The sequence below is a fragment of the Ammospiza nelsoni genome, chromosome 8 (genome assembly GCF_027579445.1).
Source record: "Ammospiza nelsoni isolate bAmmNel1 chromosome 8, bAmmNel1.pri, whole genome shotgun sequence".
NCBI classification, from domain to species: domain Eukaryota; kingdom Metazoa; phylum Chordata; class Aves; order Passeriformes; family Passerellidae; genus Ammospiza; species Ammospiza nelsoni.
The window spans coordinates 281,345-306,618 of NC_080640.1; the positions used below are offsets into that span (position 1 = coordinate 281,345).

The 25,274-nt window shown below is 47.5% G+C and overlaps 2 protein-coding genes across 6 annotated transcripts in view; one reads left to right on the forward strand and one right to left on the reverse strand.

Annotated features, from left to right (window-relative positions):
• The first annotated feature begins 11,883 nt into the window (after window positions 1-11,883).
• NKX6-2 (NK6 homeobox 2) lies at window positions 11,884-14,295 on the forward strand. The gene is made up of 3 exons (XM_059477202.1): window positions 11,884-12,406; window positions 12,665-12,837; window positions 13,495-14,295. The coding sequence occupies exons 1-3, from the start codon at window positions 11,992-11,994 to the stop codon at window positions 13,741-13,743; spliced, it is 837 nt and encodes a 278-aa protein (XP_059333185.1). The 5' UTR covers window positions 11,884-11,991; the 3' UTR covers window positions 13,744-14,295.
• Window positions 14,296-16,220: 1,925 nt separating this feature from the next.
• The window catches only part of INPP5A (inositol polyphosphate-5-phosphatase A), a 181,664-nt gene continuing 172,610 nt past the window's right edge, over window positions 16,221-25,274 (reverse strand). For 3 of the 5 annotated variants that reach the window (XM_059476954.1, XM_059476949.1, XM_059476953.1), the window contains 3 exons: window positions 23,408-23,519; window positions 19,187-19,255; window positions 16,221-17,810 (listed from right to left, as the gene is read on the reverse strand). In XM_059476954.1, the coding sequence (XP_059332937.1) occupies window positions 17,595-17,810; window positions 19,187-19,255; window positions 23,408-23,519 (397 nt within the window). In that variant the 3' untranslated portion in view covers window positions 16,221-17,594. Of the gene's footprint in view, window positions 17,811-17,908; window positions 17,997-19,186; window positions 19,256-23,407; window positions 23,520-25,274 lie in introns of all 5 variants that reach the window. The other 2 variants (XM_059476950.1, XM_059476951.1) reach the window with 2 other exon arrangements.

Here is a 25,274-nt window from a genome sequence, read left to right on the forward strand (position 1 = left end):
GGTTAACAGAAGGGGTGAGGATGCCCAGCAGGACCGGGGGGTGAAGAGAAGGGGTGAGGAGGCACAGAAGGACCAGGGGGTGAAGAGAAGGGGTGAGGATGCCCAGCAGGACCAGGGGTTAACAGAAGGGGTGAGGATGCCCAGCAGGACCAGTCCAGCCCCTTTTCCTCGCGCTGTGCCATTGCAGCACTCCCTCCTGGCCCAGCAGAGGGATCAGCCTGGAGGGATGCACACACAGCTGCACACAGCTGCCCACACAGCTGCACACAGCTGCCCACCAGCCTGCAGAGCCAGCACTGCCACGCTGCAGAGAGAAGCTTGCTAAGCAGTCCTTCAGATCCAAACCAGCAGAAATTGCACAGGCTGCTTCAGAGCACAGGCAGAGATCCTGCAGATAAAGTCAGACTGCCTGAGGCAGCCTGTGTGTGAAATCCCACAACACCTCTGTTACTCAGTGCTTTGGAGAGGAAAGCAAAGGAAAGGTGCTGAGAGAGGGAATGAGGCTTTCTCAGGCAAGGATGCAGGGTGGAGTGACTCTGAATTTGCCATAGTGAAGGCAGTGCGCAAAGATAGCTGTCCTGATCTTGTCAACTTCTCTACCAGAAGTAAACATCAGTATATAGTTTTCTTATATAATCATAGGGAAATGCAAAAAGCACAGGCTGAGAAGAAGAGTCAGAACAGTCAGGGTAACACTGAGATCCAGCACAAAGTAAGCTTCTTTATGCAAGGAAAAAATTCACCACTTATGCAACCTGATAAATGACCAGCAAGCAGCTCTCACAGCTCTGAGTTGGCACTAACACAGTCGTGGCTAGAAGCTGGCCAGGGTGGACAGGGGGGCTTGCAACCCTTGGTAAGAGGAACCTTTGACAGCACAGGGCTCTCCCCTCCATTCTGCTGGTTGTGCATACACACACTGAGTAAGGTACTTCTGCATTAACTGCACCAACAGGCAAGCACTAAGCACATCTCCCTCTGCCTTACTATTCTGTGGATAAATTAAGATATATGTACCTCAAGAGAAATATTGTCTGTACAGAAAAAAAAGGGTTTCATCTTCAAAATGCATTATGTTTTCTGCCTTCTTCACATTTACAGATGTCTAATTTGCCGTTCTAATTATCTTTCCTATTGAAGTAGACATTTTCTAAATGTTTGGTTTTGGAAAGAAACAACTATGATATCTTTCCATGATTTTTTCTCCCTTTGAGAAGGTAATTTTGAACCCTTCTTTCCATGACATCTTATAAGTACTGCTTCTTAGTCTTTTAACCCTGTTCCAGTGACAGGTCTTGTTAGTAGTTTTTTTCCTTCCAAATGTGAGTTCATACAGAGTTTTTCTATGTCATCAACAAATAAAAAGTCCTTACATTCTGCATAAGTGGTTACAAGATACATTTAAATTTTGCAATTCAGATTATCTGAGCTAAAATGAATGTTAAACCATTCAAAATTATTTTAATCAGTGTAAAAAAATCCTGTCTTTCATTACCAAAACAAGGGGCACTGGGGAGAAGAAAGACCTCAGAAAACCTGAATACATAGTGTGGAATAAAGTGAAGCAACAGCACAGAAGAAAGGATTACTGTCATAATTAATTTGGCAAATTGGATGTCAAATGAGCAAAGATTAATGCCAGAAAGAAAAAAAAAGAGGTATTCGATCATTTGGCATGTGAGAGGATAGAAAGTCACATTAGAATTTGTGAAAGTAAAGTTAAGCCTTGTGATTCCACATACAGAGTGCACATATGAAAAAAATGTTACATTCCATGCTGATAGAATATCACTAGAAAGTGTTTGCTAATATCACATATAAAAAAAAATCTGTTAGAAATAAAACTGCCTAAACATCTGCTTCATTCATAAACACTTGCTGTGAAACACAGCACATATACTCTCCAGAGTAATTCAGTCTCTCACTAGAGCAAAAACTAACTTCCTGGTCAGATTTCAGGAATACATTTCAAGCATATTTGATATTGATGACCTTAATGTAATAAAGTAATGTATTGGACTGATGAGATTTCAAGGAAGGAAAATCTCACTGCTTCAAGATACTGAAGTATCTATAAAGACAAGTTAAGACATACAAACCAACAGGACTAGTTACAGAGGATGTCCTTGTCTTTTTCTGTTTTATTGGAATTGCTTTATTGGAAGAGCTAAGATCTCTTAAATAACCATATATCTATATATATCTGTCTCCAATACAGGGTACATACCATGCCTTTTAAAGGTAGAGTTGTCTTTAAATGAAGATTTTAAATCCTTTTTTAACTTTCTTTTTTTTTTTTAATATGGGACAATTTCTCAATGAGTTATTCCAGTATATTTTTAAACTACATTATCTGACACAACTTTCTGTTTTGTACTGTGTTCTAAAAAATCCTGTTATGCAAAGCACAGTTGAGCTCATTCACTTCTGTCCTCAACTGCAAAACAAACAGCATCATTCCCTTGTTAATCCAATTAGCATACACAAATTAAAAGTATTATTTATGTCTGTCAAATTGGTCATTATAGAATATATTATCTATAGAACTAATCCTGAATGTACTCCTAGATTGGTGAAATGACCAAACTGAAAAAGTACAGTTTTGAGGCATTTTTCTGGTGGAAACACACTTGGTTATCATTCTAACAAAATTCTAAATACTATCTAGTTTCTGACATGAAGGTTTCACTGTGTTTCACGTTGTATAAAGGGAACAAAAAGGCTCCAAAATGTGATTTCAAGTGAATATAGACCGGGAGGGTTCAGGAGCGAGCAGTGCTAAAAGCTGCGACCTCTGCAAGCACATCTGCCTGCAGAGAAGCTCCTGACCTGCACAGGGGCCTTCCTGTCTAAACTGCACTTGAGACCCTCTTCCTGCACCAGCACGGAAAATAACGAGATGGTGAAATCAAATTAATGGAGACCAGATAGAAAAACAGTAAAGAATAAAGAAAAGAGAGAGATGGCAGCTTAGAGAGCGCTGAAAGAGAACGTCAACTTGGCAAGACAGAGAAAATGAGCCACGCCACGAGTGTCCATGTAGGGAGTTTTTACTGCTCCTATTTCTCACTTTTTTATATTCTCAAATAAACCTCGGTCTAGTGGAAGGTGTCCCTGCCCATGGCACTCCCTGCCATTGGGACTGGGTGATCTTTGAGATCCCTTCCAACCCAAACCAGTCAGGGACTCTATGATTCTAGCTAGGTGGAATAAGCAGTGTAAGTACATGGACACAGCAAAATCATTGGGTGCTTTTACTTCAGCTCTGCACTTTTCTGCACCCAGACAAGAGACAGCAAATGGAAACAGCCACAAGTGCAGCCCAGGAGTGCAGCTCAGTGGAGAATGCAGGGGTGCTTGGACCTGCAGTCCAAATTAGCATTGGGACTCCCTGATCTTGCAAGTCTTTTCCAACCTAAATCCAACCGATTCCACCATTTTATACAGCAATCACTGCCACACCAGTAACACATCATTTAAAATAATAATAGCATTGTATTTCAAATTACCATCATTCTACAGTGGGTACAAGGAAAAAATGTTAGTGACATGAGAAAAGGTTGACCTTCTTTCCAAGATACCTGCCTTCAACAACACGTCTTTATTAATGATATTGATTCATTTCAGTGGTATGCTTGTCCTAGAAGTTGATAGTAATCATAAGAGGAAGAGAAATTGGGACTGTTTCAAACACTACTCTTTAATAGCTGCCCTGTAAATTAAAGCAAATAGTATTACAGTGCCCTCAGGTGGTGTAAATTCAATTCTGTCCTATTGTTCTTCCCTAGAAAGACAGCTCTAAATAATACTAGTTCTAGCAGACTGGGTGAATATGGAAGGCAAATCACAGCATAAGCAGTTTTGTTCCCAAGAAAGGTTATTTTCTTGAGTGTTTTGACAACCCCTGATATTTAAAAAGCATTCCTTAATTTTTAAATACAGTGGAATACCTGTAACAAATCTCCAGAAAACCCTTAAATAACATCATCACTGAATGTAAGAACAAAAAAACAATAGAGGGAAAGACATCTAAAAAAGAAGGTAAAACCTAAGAGAAGACATAATGAATTCTGTAAGAGCTTTTTGGAACAAAATATGAGGTACGTGTTTATAAACCAAAACAGAGTCCAAACCACAATCAATCAACCAACCAAACCCCCCACAGATACCATAGAATTTTCTTAGATATATTTGTGCATGTCTTAATGATGAGGAAAATTACATAAAGAATGCAGTATATGATGCATTTGTAATATAACCTGAAACTTTCTGAATTCATATTGTCATTTTAGTCTGAAGAAATATTAGTCATACAGAATATTCTGAATTCATAGTAATTTTAGTCTGAAGAAATCAGCTTCCTGAATACACAGTATATCTTTAATGTGCATCGGTCTAATAATATTTTTTTGTTGTTACTAAGAGAAACAATAAAAATTGGATATTATTTAGCTGATCTACTGCTCCACAGTCAGGGTAATTCCAATATTTTTTCTTGTATAACTAAATGCTTGATGTTTGCCCATCATTTATCACTGTTTTACGTTTTCTTCAAAAAAAGTGAGGAAGATCAGGACATCACCAGGAGAATCTTCTAACTTACCACATTTAAAAGATTTGTCAAAGCTGAAGTAATAATTTAATTTGTTATTCTTTTGAGATACTCTTAAAGGAATAGCCTGTGAGCTTAAAAATATAAATTACATCCTAGAATATGTGCACTGAAGATGATGGAAATCCTACCACTGAACATGGCTCCACAGAGAACACCACTGTGCCATAGCTTTATCCTGCTGTCCATCCAGTTCTGTCCTGTTACCTGTCTTGGAAAACAGCTATGTATATAATATTTATTTCTAGCAAGCTCTGTGAATATGGAAGAACACACAAGACAGTGCAAGCATCATAAATTTGAGTAATCCACAGGTTTTCCAACTTCCAGTAAATGGACTCTGCTGTCCTACAGCTCAGAACCACACTGCTCCTCTTCTTACTTGCTCCTGAATTGGCTCCTCATAGCTGCCCAACAGCATATGCTGAAATATTCCCCAAACAGCTCAGAGAAGCATTTTCAAACTGTTGCTAAACCCAGACAGGACAAAAGGAATTTGAATCGCACCAGTCTTTCATTTCCTATGCAAATGATACTTTCATTTTCTTTCAGGATGATTTGGGGAACTCTCTGATCACTCTGAAATCATGTGCCATAGGAAGTGCTGTGCTAGCCCTTCAGTTTTCTAAGGATTGCCTTTGAGATTGCTGAGGATGGCCAGAGAAATTGCTGTCACATTTTGGTCACCTGTCTTTACAGACTGTACCCTTCAAAGAAAAACAACATAAGGTTCTCATCCCAAGTCGTACCCCAGTCCTCTCTGCTTTCAGTAATCCTTGTCTTTTTTCTTATTCTCCCATATTCAGGAAGAGTTTTACTAACAAAACAATTCTCTGTGGCTCACAGAGAATCAATAGTGCTTGTAAGCACACTCTTTATTTGTTGGCAACTTCTGAGTTCCCCCATCAATAGGAAGGCAGTCTCTTTATAGCACTAATGACTTGCGGTAAAGTACATACATCTGTTTAATACAAATAAGGGCAAATGACTTCCCAGTCTCGGTTAGATAAAATAGAGCTCACAAGGGCTTATCTTACTTAGAAAGAATAATTTGTAGCCTTCTCTCATTAAAAGGACAAACTATTAGAGTGGAGACAAGCAGGACAGCATTGGAGGAACAAGGGAAGTGGGAAAGGGTTGGTGGGTGGACACTAAGTTTAACACAATCTAAAAGCTTAATGCTCTTAATACTAACAACCATCTAAGCCACTGGCAGAAGAGAAGGGACAGGTAAACCAGGGTTTCCCCAGAAAGAGGGGTAAAAAAATCAAAGTCCTGGGAATCTCAGTAATACCAGTGATCTGCTGAAAACTGCACCAAAAATTCAGTCCACCATAAACTGACTCCTAGGTCAACTGGGGTAAGAAAAGCCCTACATTTTGATAAGGACGTTAAGCCAAAAAACCATCCCCACCCTGCTCACCATATGGTTGTTAAGTGTGCCTGTCAAGATACACAACAGAGAACAAAACTAATGCTAATAACTGCTTATCTTAGATATCTCAGAAGTTTCACCTACAAAAATACTGTTTCATTTTTTGCCCTAAAAATATGTATAAAACTATATTCATGCTACTTTCTATCAATATTTACAGTAATGATTGGTGATTATAGCATCAGAAGCTTTCCTTAAACCTAATTCATGTTTGCCAGAGCTTCAAAACTTGTGGCTTAAAATCCAAAGTATACCAATTCACACAGAGGCACTGAAAACTTCCTCATAATACTTCTAAAATCTCACTCTAGTCTTCAGCAGGAATAAGTTATTTTGAAACGATCTATACATATAGCTTTCCCTCCACCCCAATAAAGAGATTAAAACCTTAGGGAGTCACAAGATACAACACATACTGAGCCTTTTGTTTTTGTTCTTTCTAGAAAGCACTAAAAAGCAGTCTCATCTTTGTGCTTGGTAGCTGAAGTTAACTGGCTTCCCAGAAAGACATCAGTTAGAAATAAAATTTTTACATTTCTTCACATTTCTGTCACACTGTTCTCAAGGTCACCCAGTTTCTCTTGCTCCTGCTCTAGACTATGAACACTCAGCTCTGCACCATTAGCAGATTCCTACCCTTCGTACTAAGGTTCATAATGGAAAATATTAAATATGGCCTTTCTCAGAACATACATCATCCCATGTAGATGTTTCAACAGAGATAATTTAGTCTAAAATGACTTTGTTTTCTAATGACTACATTATTAGGCAAAAATACTCCCTATTTTTAAACACAAGGATGTCTTTTAGATAAGCATCCTTACTGCCAGGAACACGGGCAGAGAGCATCATACACAGGCCCAGTACATGGATTTTCCTCTTGTTCCTACTATTGCTCTATGTAACTCCGTGCAACAGTAAAATTTCCCTTGCTCCTCCTGGCACCTCCATTAGCCGCAGAATAACTCAGGAAAGGAAACCTGTGAGGCGAGCTGCTCTGAGCTCTGGCTTCCTCAATCATTCTGTTTCTACATGGACTTTACAGCTGCACTTTGGAATAATATATAATACAGTGGGGGGATCTATTAGTGACTTATTTTCTTCTAGTCCACAAGCTCTCAGACATTTTCAGCTGCACAGAAACTACAAGAAAAGGCACATTGGCTGTATGCATAACAACAAAAACAAAAACAAAAAACCAAACGCAAAAAAACCACCAAAAAAGCAGGTTAAACAAAACTTTTCTGAAGCTATTTGTACAGTAGAATTTAATTCTGGTTCACTTCCTGCAATACTCCTCTTTTCGTATGCTGGAATGCGTAAGTCCCAGACGAATTTGATGTCACTGATGTCAGTTTTGTTTCTACGTCATTTCCAAGAAATGTTACTGATGTCGGGCACAGCAAAACGATCGTTAACATCAGACGGCGGCAATTCGTGCTTTGCCCTGCCCGTAACCACGCGCCGAGCGCCAGTGCCGCGGCTCTCGCCGCCACGGCTCCGGGGCTGCGCCGGGACACCGGGACAGCGCCGCAGCCCCCGCGCGAGCTCCCCGAGCCCCGGCGCCGGTGTCGGTCCGGGAGCCTCACCCCGGCCCGCCCCGCCACAGCACACCCGGCACGGAGAGCAGCGGCGGCAGCGGGCCCGGCGGGAAACGGGACCGGCGGGGGGAACGGGACCGGGCCCGGCGGGGAAACGGGACCGGGCCCGGCGGGGGGAAAGGGACCGGGCCCGGCGGGGGGAACGGGACCGGGCCCGGCGGGGGGAACGGGACCGGGCCCAGCGGGGAAACGGGACCGGCGGGGAAACGGGCCCGGCGGGGGGAACGGGACCGGGCCCGGCGGGGGGAAACGAGGCGGGGTCCGGCGGGGGGAACGGGACCGGGCCCGCTCGGTGCAGCGGCCCGCTGCCGGCAGGGGGCGCCGGCGGGGCGCGGCGGCGGAGGCCGGGCCCGGGGCGCGGGGCAGCGCGCGGGGGCCCGGACCGGTGACCGCGCTGCCCGGGGCCCGGCCCTGCTCTCCTCCGCCGAAATGAACGTTCCGAAAGCGGCGACACGAGCGGTGCCGGTGGCGTGTCCACCCGACGGGACGAGCTGCAGCGCTGCCGGACTAACCCGGGAACGCGCCCGCACTGGCCGTCACAAATGCCTCGAGCTGGTTTATATCTGCTCGGGTAAGCCCTCCATCAGTAACTTCTGCTCGGCCACAGGAAGCACCGGAGAAAGCGAGGGCTCCGGCAGCCGACGAGCCGCTGACTCTTCGGAACCGTATGCCCGACTTATTTTACCGGGACCACCACTCCGAGAGGCTGCCGGGCGTGACTGCGGGCGCTGCGCCGAGCCCGGGGGCGAGCGGTCAGATGTCCGGGGCCTGGGCCGGGGCCAGGGCGCGCGTAGCGGCCGGTGCAGCCTCCCCGAGGACTGCCCGGCCACTGCGACGTCTCCGAGGGGAACGAGCTTTGCACCCGGAGCGGGGTTTGCTTAAGGGGGAGTCCTTGGCCCCGGAGCAGCCTGGCAGAGCCTGGGACCCAACAGCACCGGGGAGAGGAAGCGGCGGGGCGGAAAGAGGATTCGCGGGCAGCCCGCGAGTGGGGAGCGGAGACACCAAGGGATGCCTACCCGTGGTCTCCTCTTTCGGTGCCACACCTCATCGGAAGAACAGGCGCAAAAGTAGATTTATCACTCTTTATCACTCCACGGGGTCTACAGAAATAAACCTCACATATTTTCACGTGGAAAAACGAGGGTATGAGATTTCAGGAAAGTCAGTGAAATGGACAAACGCACCACAAATATGCAACAAGTGTCGCTGATAACACACAAACTGGCTACCGGACTCCGAGGGCGGCTTTAGATGGAGCGGGAGGCTTTGGCTCTGCCCCGGGACCCGTACGCCGATGGGCGAGGGTCCCGAGGTAGCAGCCCCCTGCAGGGCCACCGTCCACCGCGGTCTGGAGGCCGCGAGTTTTGCGCGCTCCTGGCGGCGGGACACGGACACGGACACTCTCGGATGTCCCGGGGAGCAGGCGGCAGCGGCGCGGGAGGACGCTGCGCTGCGCTGCGCCACGGCCCTCGGCTCCCGGCGGCACGGCAGCCCGGCGGCGAGCGTACCCGTCAGGGGCGGACGGGGGTCGGTCTCGCCCGGGCGCAGCGTGGATGGCGGAGGCCCCACGCTTACCTTGCTCCATCGGTCCCACGCAAGAAAGCGGCCTCTCGGCGCGGCAGCGGCTGCCGGCTGCCCGTGTCTCCCTCAGCCGAAGGTGCCCCTCTCGTTAGCCGAGCCGAGCCGAGCCGCCCAGCGCCGCGGGGTCGGCACTCAGAGTCGCAAGATCTGCGGGCCCGGCGGGCAGAGGCGCTGCCGGCCCCCAGCACCGCGCTGGGGCAGGCAGAGCGGCGGGACGCGAGCAAACCCGGCGGTCCGCGCCCCGGAGAGACGCGGGCCGGCAGAGCCCGAGCCGAGCCGCGGGCTGGCGGCGCGCCCGCACCTGCTGCCCGGGACGGGCGGTCCCCGATCCCCGGCCGAAGCCACGACTCTCCGGAAGGGCCGATCAGCCCCGTCTGCGGCCACCTGGAGCAGCTTCCAACGCCGCCGTGAGCCGGGGCCGCGCGGAGGCGGAGGGAGCAGGTGGCATCGCCAGCCCCTTCCCAACGCACGCAGGCGTCGCGGGAACGAGCCTGCACGGAGCTGATGAGGCTCTCCTCACAAAGCCCGGTACACCGTGACTGTTCCCGCCGCTGCCAATGTTTGCAATGGACAGAGGGAAAAGCAACGAAATAATTTATTAAACCTTCTTTAGCGCAGCGTCGTTTTAAATCTCACGTTTGCACGTAAAGCTTTTTACAAGGATGCACAAAACGAGACGCAGGGACTGTTACATCCCCTAACTCCAGCCATTGAAAACAAAGACCATGGACGAGCCCATTACTTCACAAAGTTGACCTACATTGCCATTACGGTCTTGTTAGAGGTTAAACGAAATCCTGTTCATCTGCAAACGATTCTGACGACAGACATGACCACATCCCAAGGACCACGCTTTTAGTAATTGTTCTGATATAATCAAGTTGATTCGTGTTTACTTTATGAACACTTTGAAAATATTTAGTTCCCCGCTTGTTGTGGTTTATGTTTTCCTCGGATAACAATGTATCAAACCCGTAGGAGAAAGCAGCTGCAAGGCGGAAAACATGCTGTAAACCCAGTTTCCGGAATTATTTTCTGTATAAGCCTCAAATCCGAATTCTTCTTTTCTTGTCAGTGAATTGTGCTTTCGATTAGGAATATCTCTGGTCATTTTATTTATTCGAACGAGCTTGGTTCCGCGATGATCCAACCGCAGTTTTTCTCCCTTTAAAGACCAAGGGCTCTACCCGTACGTCGGGTCGGGAGGGAGGAAGGGAGGAAGGGAGGAAGGGAGGAAGGGAGGAAGGAAGGAAGGAAGGAAGGAAGGAAGGAAGGAAGGAAGGAAGGAAGGAAGGAAGGAAGCCTTTGCGACGCCAGCGGGTTTCAGAATAGTCAACAAAGTTGAGCTAAACAGTTATTCGCAGGGCTTAAGATAATTTTTTAACAGGTTAAAAAACGTTGGGCTCTAACGCGAGGGAGCGGTCGCTGAGCAGCTGAAGACGGAGCCGATTACCCGAAAGAGCAGCGATCGGGGCGGGCGTTACCGCTCAGTGCTGCGGGGCAGCGCAGCCGCCGGGGCCCCGCGGTCATTGCCCGGCTGTTCGATGAGGCGCCCGCGGTTTCCGCACCGGGACCCCGCCCGGCGGGAGGGGCCCGACGCGGCGAGTGAGGGGGGGGGGGGCCGCCGCCTCCGGGGTAGCTGCCGGTGGGAGCGCAGCTACCGGTGGGGCGGGCCGGGTGGTGGGGCCCGGCAGGGAGGCTCGGGGCGGTGGGGCTCGGGGCAGTGGGATCCGGCGGGCGGACCCGGTGGTGGGGCCCGGCAGGGAGGCTCGGGGTGGTGGGGCCCGGCGGTGGGATCCGGCAGTGGGGCCCGGGGCAGTGGGGCCCGGCGCGGTGGGATCCGGCAGTGGGGCTCGGGGCAGTGGGGCCCGGGGCGGGCGGACCCGGCAGTGGGGCCCGGGGCAGTGGGGCCCGGCGCGGTGGGGCCCGGCAGGGAGGCTCGGGGCAGTGGGGCCCGGGGCAGTGGGGCCCGGCAGGGAGGCTCGGGGCGGTGGGGCTCGGGGCAGTGGGATCCGGCGGGCGGACCCGGTGGTGGGGCCCGGCAGTGGGGCCCGGGGCAGTGGGGCCCGGCAGTGGGGCTCGGGGCAGTGGGATCCGGCGGGCGGACCCGGTGGTGGGGCCCGGCAGTGGGGCTCGGGGCAGTGGGGCCCGGGGCAGTGGGGTCGCGGTCCCGTCGGGCGCGGCGCGGCCACGTGCAGCCCCGCGCGCTCCCACGGCTCGGTCCGGCTGTGACGTATCGGGGTGGAGGCGCGCGCCGCCCGCCGATTGGGCGGTGTTGGCGGCGCGGGGCGGTGGCCGCCCAATGGGCGCGGGGCGCGCAGGTGCCCGCGCGGTTATCTGCGCGCGGGGCGCGGCGCGGAGCGTCCCCGCGGCCGCCGGACACGCGGCCGGGGCGACGCGTGGAGCTGCCGGTGCCGCGTCCCCTGCCCGCCGGATCGCGCGTGGAGCGCATTGCCCGTAGCCCGCCAGGACGCGCCGCCGGTGGGGGCTCCTTCTCCCGGGACTCCCAGTCTGCTGTTTCGCCGCTCTGCCCGGCTCGGCTTTCGCTGCTCTTCAGCCCGGACTTCGGAGGTGCACGCCGCGGGAGCGGGCGGGCAAGCGCCGGGATTTTCCTGTTCCCAGCAAAGTTCGGCACTTGCTGTCGCTGAGATCCCGCGAGCGGCGAGGAGCCCGTCCCGCCCGCCGCCACGGTCCCGGCGAGGGTCCCCAGCGGAGCGGCCGCGGCGCGGTTGGGAAGGAGCCACGCTCGCTGATGCCCGCAGATGTTAGCGGTGGGACAGATGGATGCTAATCGCCAGAGCGCATTCGTCCTTAGCAGTGCGCCGCTAGCCGCGCTGCACAACATGGCCGAGATGAAGACCTCCCTGTTCCCCTACGCCCTGCAGAACCCCTCCGGTTTCAAGGCACCGGCCCTGGGCGGACTCAACACGCAGCTCCCCTTGGGGACACCGCACGGAATAAGCGACATCCTGGGGCGGCCCGTGGGCAGTGCCAGCAACCTTCTGGGCGGGCTGCCCCGCATCAACGGGCTGGCAGCCTCGGCCGGGATGTACTTCAGCCCCGCTGCCGTCTCCCGCTACCCGAAGCCTCTGGCGGAGCTGCCGGGACGGCCGCCCATTTTCTGGCCGGGAGTGGTGCAAGGCTCTCCCTGGAGAGATCCTCGGCTCGCCTGTCCCGGTAAGTGCGGCCGGTTCCTGCGGGGAGCAGGCGGCCTGGGCTCCAGAGCCGGGGCGGCCCCGAGCCGGCGGACGGGGCGGGCGGCAGGCAGGCCCGTGCGGGTCACTCGGTCTTCACGGTCCCGGCTCTGTCCCGAACCGAGCCTTGCTTTAGAGCCGGCGGACGCCCGAAGCGGCTCCGCAGGGCCTGGCGGGGCCCGGCTGCGGGCCGGGGGCAGTGCAGAGTTCATCTCTGACGCAGCTCTTTCTCCGCTTCCAGCTCAGACGGGGATGGTTTTGGACAAGGACGGCAAGAAGAAACATTCTCGACCGACTTTCTCTGGGCAGCAAATATTCGCTTTAGAGAAAACCTTCGAACAGACGAAATACTTGGCGGGACCGGAGCGCGCCCGGCTCGCCTACTCCCTGGGGATGACTGAGAGCCAGGTGAAGGTAGGTCCGTCCTGCGGGCTCCCTCCTCTCCCGCTCCCTGCCGCGGCCGATTTCTGCCATGTCGGTAATGACTAGCAGCCACGAACCCGCGCAATTATGTCGGGATTTTTTTTTTCTTTGGGAGTCAGTTAGAATTTAAGTTACATTTCGATTTTGGATGGATCTTAGGGTAATTTCTAACTATTTTGTGCTTAGAGCTCTCTGTGCTGCAAACGGTTTAAAATAAATAGACATATTATATTTAATATAAACCCCCATCACAACAACGACATAAAGCCCCCCGCAGGTAATTTTTTTAAAGGGCTACTTTTCCACGATGGTCATGTCCAGTGGTACAACTTTACCTTGTGTAACCCCGCAAATTTTTTAGCAAAGACTGCAGGTGCATCTGAATGCTGGGGTGCACTGTAAGCCAAAACCACTTTTTTTTTCCTGGCTATCGTATTCTGTTTTCAACAAACGACTGTTCCGGGAAGCTGCTGAGCTAAGCGTCGTGCAGCCCCGCAGAGCCAGGCAGGTGTCCCCAACGGGGCGCCCCTTTCCCGGAGCCGTCCGGGGCTCCGAGCGCCCGCGCCGCGCGTGGGACGGGGACGGCGGGGGCGGACGCGGCGGCGGGGCCGAGGCCGTGGCTGAGCTGTGCCCGGTGCCGGTGTCCAGGTTTGGTTCCAGAACAGACGGACCAAGTGGCGGAAGAGACACGCGGCAGAAATGGCCTCGGCAAAGAAGAAGCACGACTCGGAGACGGAGAAGCTGAAGGAGAGCTCGGACAATGAGGACGATGACGAATACAACAAGCCCCTGGACCCCAACTCAGACGATGAAAAAATCACGAGGCTATTGAAAAAGCACAAATCCACGAACCTGTCCCTCGTCAGCCCCTGCAGCACCAGCTCGGATACGCTGTGAGGGCACGGGGCCGACGGCCGCACCGGGCAGCGCGGCAGGGGTGAGTGTAACTGGGTGTTTGAAGTGGTGTGTTGTACAGCATAAAATGTATGTGAAATGTATATATTTTTTACAGAATAAGTTATGAATTTATTTTGTTTCTCATTGATGTAAATTTCAGAGAAAATTTTTCAACTTTTTGGGTTTTGTGTCCCTGTAAGGTTTCCCGCTCTTTCCTTTAGGCTTCCTGTTAATTTCCTGCTCCTAACAATCAGGTTTTGTTATGTTTTCTATGGGTCCCAAGTCCGAGCTCAGCCACTTTGTATATAGTAAATTTCAGATTTTGTGATGTATATTTCTAGTGTAAAAACGGCAGTTTTCTTTCACTCCGTCCCTCAGTGTTTTGGCAGTTGCATTTCTCCTGCCTCTGGATTTTATGCTTAATAATACCAAAAAAACCAAACCAATGCCCCAAAAAAGCACGAGAGGAAAATGGACGCGATTTTACATTAGAATGTCTCCACACGTGTTGGAAAGACTTTGTATAAATCAATAAATTATTTAACAACCTTCTTTAGTGAGTTTCTTCCCGCATTTCTGTGCCAGGGGCCGGGGACACTAGAGCTTCTGCAGGGTGCCCGATGCTGCCCCTCAAGGGAAGAGGAGCCGCTGGCCCGGGGGGCTGAACCGGGAGAGCCGCGGTTCCCTCGGCAGGGCCGGGCCGCGGTCACGGCCCGCGCTGTGGGACTGCCCGGAGAGGAGCGAGACCCGGCGCTGAACGTGCGGCCCCACTGCCCGTGCAGCGTCTCGTCGGCCTCGGGCGGGGGATAGGGTCCGCTCCGGAGAGGGGCGAGAGGGGCCGGACACGGCCCATTGCGCTGCCCGAGTACCGGCCTCTGTCAAAACCCGGGGGCGAAGTTGCTGAGATCGGCCGCGGCGGCTGCGAGCCCCACCGCCCTCCCGTGCCTTCCCGCCGGGCTCCCAGGCCGTGCTTGGCCCCGCACCTGCGGCCGTGCCCGAACCGGGCTCCGCGCGGTTCCGCGGCCGCCAAGGCGCTCCCGGCCGCCCGAGACTCCACAATCTCCCCCTCGGCACACGCGAGTTCGGGTGGCTGTGAGCCGCCCGCGTTGTTAAGATGCCTTTGTTTTTTTGGCTGCTTTTGTTTATTTTTTTTTTAAAGGAACGCGAGCATCTCTTTTCTCCGTGTCTCAGCTACGGCTTCGCAGCCCGAGCAAAGGCCGGGAGCGGCTGCACGGCAGGCGCTCCTGCTGCCCCTGACCAGCAGCCAGCGGCCGGTGCGGGCCCCGGCAGCGCAGGCCCCCCGCTCTACAGCACCTTCCGCAGGGCCTGGGGCCCCCGCTCTACAGCACCTTCCGCAGGGCCTGGGCCCCCCGCTCTACAGCACCTTCCGCAGGGCCTGGGGCCCCCGCTCTACAGCACCTTCCGCAGCGCCCGGGCCTCACCCAGCGCGGCACGGCACGGGCCCGCGTCGGCGCGGTTCCGCTGCGGAAGGGGGCCCGGACCTCTCCCCCTGGAGCCCCCCTCGGGCCCCGGCCTCCCCGCTCACTGTGACCGATTCCCTTCGCTCCCGCCAGGGCAGCTCCGCGTCCCGGGGAGGGTGTGGAGGCCCGGAAGGTCCCTGCTCACTGAACGGGGCCGCGCCCAGTTAAGCCGCGATTACAGAGGGAATAAATCAAATTTAGGGTCCTGGCCTGGCTGTGAGCACGCTGAGACCGGCCGTTGTTCGGGCTCCTGAGGGGGAGTGTCTGGATAAAAGCACCTGCGCTCGGGGCTAGTCATTCCCACCCAAAGTTCTTAAACGAAATGAGGGGGCGTTATGGAGAAGGGGGCTCCGAGACGCCGCAGGACCGACAGCCGGAGACACGGCCCCGGGCAGAGGCGAGCTGACAGGACCCGTCCCCATCCTGGGCCGGAGCCCGTCGCTCCTCGGCTGTCCCGGGGCTGCGGCAGGGTGTCCGCCAGCACCGGCCCGGCCCGGCTCGGCTCACCCCGCGCCTCCACATTCGCCTTCGGGGCTGTTAAAATGCCAAAGTTGCGTTTCGTGAGTTTCTGAGGGCTCAGTTCCGGGGCATTCTCAGCAGCTCGCCCCCGAGGAGTGCGGGCCCGGACCCCCGCGTTGGAGGCTACAGCGAGCTCTTGTCCCTGCTGGAAAAGGCTGCAGAGGCTTCTTCTGAAACTCGGGATAACCACGAAGGAGTTTATGGTGGCACATTTACTGACCTGCTGAGGACTAGCATCTTGAGAACGGCTCGTAAAGCTGCGTCACCCTCCTCTCCTCAGGGCTCCCGTGCCAGCTCCTCAGTGGCTTTTACTCGGTTTGTATTGTGTTTTGATTAACACCAGAACTGCGTCCTATCGTAGAAGTTTTAATGTGAAAAATACCCTTATTGCTTGGCGGGGTCAAACGTATCTCAATAAGAAATATAATTTAGTAATTTCCCTGTAATCACCAAATTAAAGGGGCAGACACAGCCATGTTCACCATGATTAGTTTTATTGCTTGAGAACCAGAGTACTCATTTCTAAAGGCCTTCAGAGTTATGAGTTGAGTTCGCTTAAATAGAATTACTGTGTGGTTATAATGCAACATGGCACAGTAACAATACAGAGCTGCAAACACCCTTTGGGCAACAATACTTGCTATAAACTGGGCTGTACTGTTGAGAAAACTCTGCAAGCGGACATCAAATCATTTCCAATGGTAGTGATTTATACCAAAATCAAGCATCAATCTAATGCCATCGCGCAGTCCATGAACTCTGTAGTGTTCTAAATTAAATCAATAAAACATACATTTGTGTTTCATCAACAGACTCCCTAATCACCTTTTAATGTTGTATTTAGTGGTGGGAGGAAAATGTCTGTAACAAGACTATATTGTAGGCTGCACTGAGCTACTAACCGGGAAAATTTACAGTTGGGTTGATGATTGTGTTTTTTTTTTTTTTTCTTTAATACTGTATAAATACAGTCTGTGTCCAATACAGTTGCTACTTGAAGCAGACTATTATTTTCTTCTCCCGTGTTGTTATTGTTTTAATATAGAATATGGCACCATAAAACAGTAACAAAAGACGGACAAAAACAGTTTACAAAATTCTGGAAAGTTACACCCAAACCTAGCTAAGAACTTCACATTCAATCCTTAATATTACATAGAAAGAAGAGATTATAGGAGTAACAAAGTGAAACTGCTAATATATGTGCTATATAGTATGCTATATATCTGTATCAAGGATGGCACTGCTATATATTATTTATTATATAAATGTTGGTTGTTGATGTACACTTAACTAAACCTGCTAAGACTCCAATACTTACTGCTGATATGGCACTCTCAAGCATTCATATTGGAAAGTATATTTAGCATAAGTTTTGGTCAGGTTTATAAATTATTTATATATCTGTGTATATATACACATACATACATATATATACACACACATATATATGTATGTATAGAAAGCAGCTGCTGTGTGATTCAAAAACCATGTAACATGGCAGTATAGTAAATAAAATGAGAAAAAAAATTAAAAAATGAAAACCAAAATACTAAAACTAAAACAAAAACCATAAGCCTTGGTCAAAAAAGAAAATACCATTTAAAACCATCAATATCTCTATCTATACAATCCAATGTACAAAATCCCAAAGTGGTAAAGATATATAATGGGTATGATACCTTTAAAACTTTATAATATGCTGAAATAGCTTTTCCACATTGACAAACACTTATTAAAAATTGAAAGTTGTGAAATCTAGAATACATAACATCTCTGCTGTCTATTTAGAGTTTTGGCAACAGAACTGTGACATATATATAAAAAATAATTCCACATTTCTACTTGATGTCACATGAACATACAAGACAGTGAGGTATGTGAGGCGTCTCTTGAACAGAGTCCAGATGCTGAAGCATAGTGTACGATCAGCAGTCTAAAAATGTGGCACTCAGGACTGGATTTATCAATACAGCTGTTAGGATTACAGATTTCAGTGTGCTGCCTTCCCTCCTGGCTACAGTGTGGTTTCACGGAAAATCTTCTCACTTCGTAGGCATCTTTTTCCTGTTGCAGAATTGGCATTTTTTTAAAAAGAAAGATAAACACAGGGGAAATGATGTAGAAAATGTAATAGAAACGTAAAGAAAAAAGATGATATTTACCACCACATCACTGCACGACACAACACTTGTGCACATTTGCAATAGGTTTACCTGCCCCAGCAGCTATTCGAAAGGACAGGAACACAGGCTGCAGCAAGTTAGGGAAAAATAGAAGTTACATGTTTGAAACATACGTGTTTTGATTTTTTTTTTCTTTACAGTCAGTAGTAAATACAACAAAAAATTCTCTATGACTGGAAACAAAATATTGCAACAAGTTTTTGAATTAATCTAATTACAAAATGCATAAGGGAACAACATTATCTCCTCACAGATTTCTGCTCCCACTGAAACCTAAAGGAAAAATTTCCAGAGATTTCTGTGGGAAGAGGTTCAGGTCCCATACACAACTCCCTTTTGTAACAGTGCTGCACCACTTTCGTGATGAAGGAAACAAAAACTGCTGTTTCTGAACTGGCTGACCCAGACCTTTTTGTTTACTGGATAAATTAGTAAGTTGCTCTGTTTTAAAACCTTGGATGATTCTGGACCAAATGCCCTAAGTGCATTTTTCCTTAGAGAATAATCCTCTGTCTCACAAGAACTCTGACCATGGAATTAAATAGGGGTATACATTTGTGAGCTCAGATTTGCAAGTACACATGCATCCACACATACAATTACCCACTATCCCTCTGAATTATCATTCAAGAGCCTCAGTGCTGGTTTTAGATAGGCTTTCAGAAGTTACCTCCTACTCCTCAATTGGCTTTTTTCAAAGAAAGCAAATACTCTGTTTTATTGTATTTCAAACTTAGGTTTCCATCTGGTATCTTCAGCAAAGAAGACCATAGAATTCAGGTATTTTACTAATTTAAACAACTGGTATTTATTTATTTATTTATAATTCTTTATCCTTCTTCTATATTCTTTTTATCACTTGTTGTTTGAATATGGAACTGCCAATATATTCTTTTACTGTTAAGCACCTGTGCATCAACCTGGTTGAAGCTATGCTTTGAAAGCATAGTTGATAACCCAATGAAATCACTTGTGTGCTGCTAGAAGAGCTTTAAGTGTACACATGGCTGCTCCTCTTGGCTTGCATGGTATCCTGCTTTCATTCTAGCACCCATCCTGTTCTTTGATTTCATACAAGCAGCCATTCTGATAAACAGACTGACTGCAGCTGAATTCAACTTTGAAACATTTTCAAGGTATTACTTAAAAATAGGGCAGAGACATAGCTGACTTACAATTAGTAGAACCTAGTGCATGCATTCTCATTCCTAATGAAAACACTAGAAGATAAAAGACTAAAATTTTTAATTTAATTACCTTGTGATCCCCCATGCAGACATTTGGCCCAATGTGGTCATATATTACCATCTTCTCATCATTTTCTGACTAGTTTAAAAAAAAACAAACAGAAAACAACAAAACACTGGTCAGTCCAAGAATTGTCCAGATTACACACACAGAAAGGAACATTGGAAATATTGTGCAAATAGGTGAAACCGATTTCTGAATGCAGTGATATTAACACATCTTGGCTTGGCTTCTCCAGAGAAAGAATGTGTAAAATGAACTTTTATGCCCAGTACTGCTTGCAGTAATTTGTGCCTTTTTCCTGCATAAAAACCCCCTGAGATCTCTATGCCTCCTCCCTGCTGATGGGACCCAGGGAAATATTCGTGGCTAACGCTGCACTAAGTGAAATGAGTGACTCGTAGTTGCATTCCAGGCTTCTGCTGCAAAATGCAGCAAGCACATTTGGCCAGTCCTTTCTTAAGAACAACACAATTTTTATTGAATTAGGTGAGACAAATGTTCTTTGAATTAAATGCAATCCATGTTGCCTTATAACAGCATTTGATTTCATCATATAGGGGATTTTAAATGTTCAGAGAGATGAATGATTATTTTCAGGTTATGAGCATAATCTTTAACCATTTCTCTGAGATAAATTTCTTCATCTGAAAAAAAGCATTCAGGGATTTTAAGAAAAGCAGCAAATGACGGATGACATTCCTCTGGTCTCCATTATGAATTGCTTTCATTTTGTTCCATGTTGAACTTTACCCTTCTACACTGACTTCTTTAGCATTTTTATCTTAATGAATAATAAAATGTACTCATCTTTCTGCTGTTTGCAATAAACGTGATTTGGAGGAGCTGTTTTGATTCTTTAGCACAGTACTTCAGGAATAAATACAAATACATTGCCATACAAAATGATTTCCTATTGTGCTAAACAATTTCTATAAGCTAATTAAATCAGTAATCTGCACACTCTCCAGTCTCTAATGCAATCGTAGATGTGCTTTAAACTAGTTGGCGATACTAATTTATTTTGTAGGAAACAGCCAAGACTTTCTCATCTGTAATCAGTCAAGTTTGACTGGGCAATAACTTTATATAAACAGTAGCATTTAGGACTATAAAGTTAAAGCTGAATTATCTTTAATGCAGTAAGGAAGCTTAAGGTCAGATTTACTTTACAGCACGGTTGTCTGCCAAAAATATAAAAACATAACCTTCTGCATTGTATGCATGAGCACTTTCCAATATTTCAAGATCATAATGCCACCAGCACGGAAGTGGGGATACATTCATCAAAAGCGACTTGATAATTTACAAAGGCAGCATAAAATTGTGGATTTTCAACTGCATAATCTTTAGACAGATAAACAAATTACAGCAGTGCACAAGCAGAAACAATATACACTTGGCTGAGCATTCATTACTTCATGCGATCAGGCATCAGCGCAGCTCCCGAGCAGTGGGCAACCTTTGGTGGTTTAGGGCTCAGGAAGCATAAAATAACATGATGGTGAGGTAACCGACCATGGCATGATAGATGATGTTGCATGAAAGCTGTTTACAGCCCCATGTCAGTACAATCTGTAATGCCTACTGTGTAGCTGAACACACTGTACAGCGGCAATTTGTGCACCCTATCCTTTCTTTACCTAGGATTTAAATGCAGATTAGCTACAATTTTTGTTTAAATAAAATACAGAATTGCCTAGGCAGAAAAATAAACTCTTTAATTGCTTATAAGAAAAAGTAATACAGCAAAATAATTAGACAAATAAGAATATTCAATAGTCATGATTGAAAAAATTCTTTAAAAGTTCATATACATTTTTATTTTCAGGATTTGTTACAGCATAATCAGTTAATTAAAATTTGCTTTTACTTTCTACAGAGTTCCTTTTAAAGCTTTAAGGTATAGGTCTCTGCAGTGGAGTAAATTCTCAGTCAAGGCCAACACTGCTTCTGGCGTAGAACCACAGAAACCTGTGGTTTTGCCCTTTCCTCTATCAGTTTGGCTATTTTCACTAGGTTCTATGGGCCAGAATGCTGGTTTGGCTTTGGGCTGGATAAGCAAACCCCTCTGCTGGTTACAGACTCAGTGAGCCACAGCCCAGCCTGGCCTCAGCAGCACCCGTCACTTCGCATGCGAGCTGCTGGAGATGCCCCAAACTGCCCGACCACAATTTGCAAACGCTCCAGAGACAGAGTGTGTGTGCTTTTAAAGGTGAGCCTTGAAGGATCCAACTGATGCAGTTTCTGTTACACGGAGACTGGAAATTGCTACTGACCTCACAGCTACAAACTTCTTCAGGACTGTAACTTTGTTTTCCCTTGTTGAATTTTCTCCCATTATATCCAAGTTATAGCCCTCTAGATAATCAGAAAGAATTCCTTTCCCTCTGTACTGTTTACACTCTTCAAGCTTTTGTGTACACATTTATCTCCTTATTCATAGCTTTAAAAAAAAAAATCCTCCCTCACTGGCCACTCTTTTCATGGTTTTAATCCTTTGTTCTTCAGGAATTTCATGGTCGCCAAGCACTATCGGTAACATTTTGGGTAAAGTCTCACTTTTTCACATGACATTTTCGTGTAACGAGAATAAATAACACTGATTTTGATGTTACTATTTGACTATAAAGACTGTATTGCCCTTAGGCTTCACTTTTTTTTTTACTGAATACTGCAGTACATGCATTGTCTAAAATTTTGGGTGAAATTTCATGATGTCACACAGACACTTTTTACACATTAAAACATGCAAGGAAGTGCATTGACTTGAAATTTGAGCAGCTGTGGAAAACACGTTCCCAGCCTTTCAGTGAGTTATATACTGCAAAGCAAACAGTCCAATCACGAGATAAATAACCCCGATGAGAGAGAAAAAGAAGGTTATAAACTTCAGGAGAGCAAGTTTCAAGGGTGTAATTAATTTAAACTGGAAAAAAAGAAGCTAAGAAGCTATAGAACACTGATTTACTTAGAAGATTATTTTCTGTAATTCACTCCCACTAAACTGCATTAATTACATAGGAGCACACAGACAGACACATGACTTTTGGCAATTTTAGGTTCAGTAAGTCTGTTAGAGTCATACAGTCTGGTCAGCCAAGACAACCTCACTGCAGCACATCCATTTATGCTGCCAGCTGGCCAGCTCAGAACAGAGAGAAGTGGGAGAGATCTCCTACCACGTCCCCATTTCCTGATCTGGTCTTGGCGCTCTAGAGCAGCTGGCAACCAGCGTCAGCAGCACGGGGGTCGAGGTGCCAGGAGCACACACACAGGGACAGAGGCAGGGGAGGCTGGCACAGGTAACCAGCTGAGCCAGTCCAGGGCTCCCAAGAAAAGAAGGAGGGCAGAGTGGAACAAGAAGGAGAGAGCAAATGACAGGAAAGAAAACTGCAAGGCTCCTGAACCATATTTAGATCATTTAACCTTGGACAGAACATCACCAAATAACCCTAACCCTATCTACAAGCACTAAATCCCAAGAGGAATTGTATGTTCTAAAAACATTGCAGAATCTTATCTCTAAAGCCTCAATGGAATGTCTAAATTTAGGCACCTAGTTGGTGTACCACAGTTTGGAGCCTACCTGCTGGAGACCATCCTCATTCGGGGGACAGCCTGAATAGATTTGGCCTACGTAGCATTTGTCATGTTCTTGGGAGTACCTTAGGAAATCTACCACTCTGGTGAGTCAGATGCATTGTGTCTGTTGCTGTACAGGCTTTTCTCTCAATTGTGTGACTCCTCAGCCAGTAGCCACTTGTACCTGCTCCTGTTTGCATCCCTGCTGAATCCCTGGAAGGGGCAATATTGCTGCTTATATCACTGCAGGGTGGACTGGGCTGGGGGACTAACGGAGACTTTTCATAGGGTTTTTATAGGGCCTTTTTTATTTTCTGTTACTCTCTTTAAAGCAAGCAGTCAGTGTCCCAGGGCTGTGCATCCTTGCACAGAAGAGGCACAGGACAGAAGACAGTCAGTCATCATTGGCAGCTCAGATACCAAAAGAAGAGCTTGTGAAAGCTCATCTTTTAGTCACTGTCAGCAGGTTTATGGGGACAAATCCCCCTTCTTGGGTGCAAATCACTGGAGGCAGACCCCTCCATTTACTACCATGGTGTGCTGTCTCCAGTTTGGCAAACTCAAGGGCAGAGCCCTCCAGCCATACCTGCCTTTGGTGCAGATAATGCAGTGTGGAGGCATCAGGGGGTGCGGGTCTGTACTTACCTTCAGAATGAGCTCCTTGGCCGAGTGGGACATCAGGATTCTGTCGCACCAGGCTGGACATCTCGTGTTCATGTACTGCCTTCCCTGGCTGGAGTCCTCGCTGTAGGGATAACTGCAAACAAACCCCATCCACAACCATCAGTGACTCTTGGCAGAGCAGTCTGAAACCTCTGGCTCAAAGGGCCACATTACTTACAAAATGTCATTGTTAAAAAGCAGCTCTTCAGACACTTTTTTTTTCTCCTCCCTCTTTCCTTTTCATGTGCTCTTTTTCTACATCTCTTCTCAGATCTACAACTCTACTGCATGGTTAAGAAGTTAAGACATACACAGTTTAAACACTCTCACCTCCTACCTTGTGCTTTTGTGAGAATGTTTAAAGACAGCAAACTGTTTATCTGTGTGAAGTACAAAAAATCAGTTCAACAACAACTTGAAATTAGACAAGAGACTACAGAAAATGTACATGCAGAAGTTGAAAAATGAAACCTAGGGGAAAAAGGTTCATCTTATGTGATTTCTTCACAGGATTCTCTCAAGGGGAGTTATAATAATTTAACAGAAATAATTATATATATAATATATATATAATTATCCATTAATAATTTAACAGAAAACAGAGTTCAGAGTGCTGGGACCACTGCAGCAGTACACAAACCTCTCCTGTATGGATTCTTTAAGGGTGACAGAAAGGAAGACAGGACAAGATAGCAGGGTTTGCAGGAGATTTCTTCTGAACCAAGGAATCAGGAATGTGGTTTAAAGAAAGTGATGCTGACTACATAAGATCCCATACCTATGAAACTGTGTTAAGGAAAAGCATATTATTTTGTAAAAACATCTCAAATAGAAGCAGATTAAATGGTAGTTACACTCTGGGGCCATCATTAAAATGCTATGACATCACCAGTGCATCCTGACTTAGCTTTAAAGGGCAACAGAAAGTATTTATTTTAATCTACAGAATATAACTAAAGGTAACACACCAGCGTGAGCCCACGGGCTGCGATCATCTGAAGCACCTGAAGGGCAACCTCTGGCTCAACCTCAATAAGCTGAGGCCAGAATTTTTCATGTCTCATCCAAATCTTCTCATCAGTTTACTAAGACAGAACTTTGCATTTGATGATGGCTCACCACACTGTAAGGCCCACTGTTTTTTAGACCATTTCCAAAATGGCATGTGGGAGTAGCTAAGAAGGGGTTTTGGAGAAATCCAGAGGGTTTGTGACAGGCTCAACTTCTTGAATACTGGGCCTGAATTAACTGAAGTCTGCCCTTGATAAAACTCTTAAAACCCCCAAACATCTACATATGTATGTGTGAGAGTACTTGAAATGACATTTGCATTTTATTCTGCTCCTCGCTGAATTTATAAAGGAAATACTGAGATTTTTCAGTGTCTTAAAATAAAATTTCTAGTATTGTACAAAAAAGGTTTGCACGCTTGAAGAGAAACTTATTTACCATCCTGTTTGGTGTGATACTCAAACGGAGACATCCAGCTCTCTACCAAATGGGTTTACAAGCTACACTGCCGTTAAAAAGATTAGCCATGGCAAACATCCAAGAAAAGCGTACTGAATGTATTGGAACAAACCAGTGATCTCAGTACGTTTTCCACCTCATCAAACCTAACAAGACTCATTTTCAAAACATATTATGAGAATTCAATTTGCTGCTTCACTGACATACAGAAGTACAGCTTATTTCTGAGTGTCTGTGAAATATTTTGATGATGTAATACTATATTGGTAGCAGAAGCTCTTTGTCTGCAACTTAAGGGTTGACTTTTTCTCGTAACCTCTTACTTTACTGATTCCAGAACCCCACATAACTGAAGCTACTTTTTATGACATAAAGGTAT

Bases quoted from the DNA above. Each gene is read 5' to 3' on its own strand.
- NKX6-2 (XM_059477202.1), top strand. From the start codon at position 11,992: ATGTTAGCGGTGGGACAGATGGATGCTAATCGCCAGAGCGCATTCGTC. The intron at 12,407-12,664 runs GTAAGTGCGGCC...CTCCGCTTCCAG, and splicing joins TCCTCGGCTCGCCTGTCCCG to CTCAGACGGGGATGGTTTTG. The intron at 12,838-13,494 runs GTAGGTCCGTCC...GCCGGTGTCCAG, and splicing joins TGACTGAGAGCCAGGTGAAG to GTTTGGTTCCAGAACAGACG.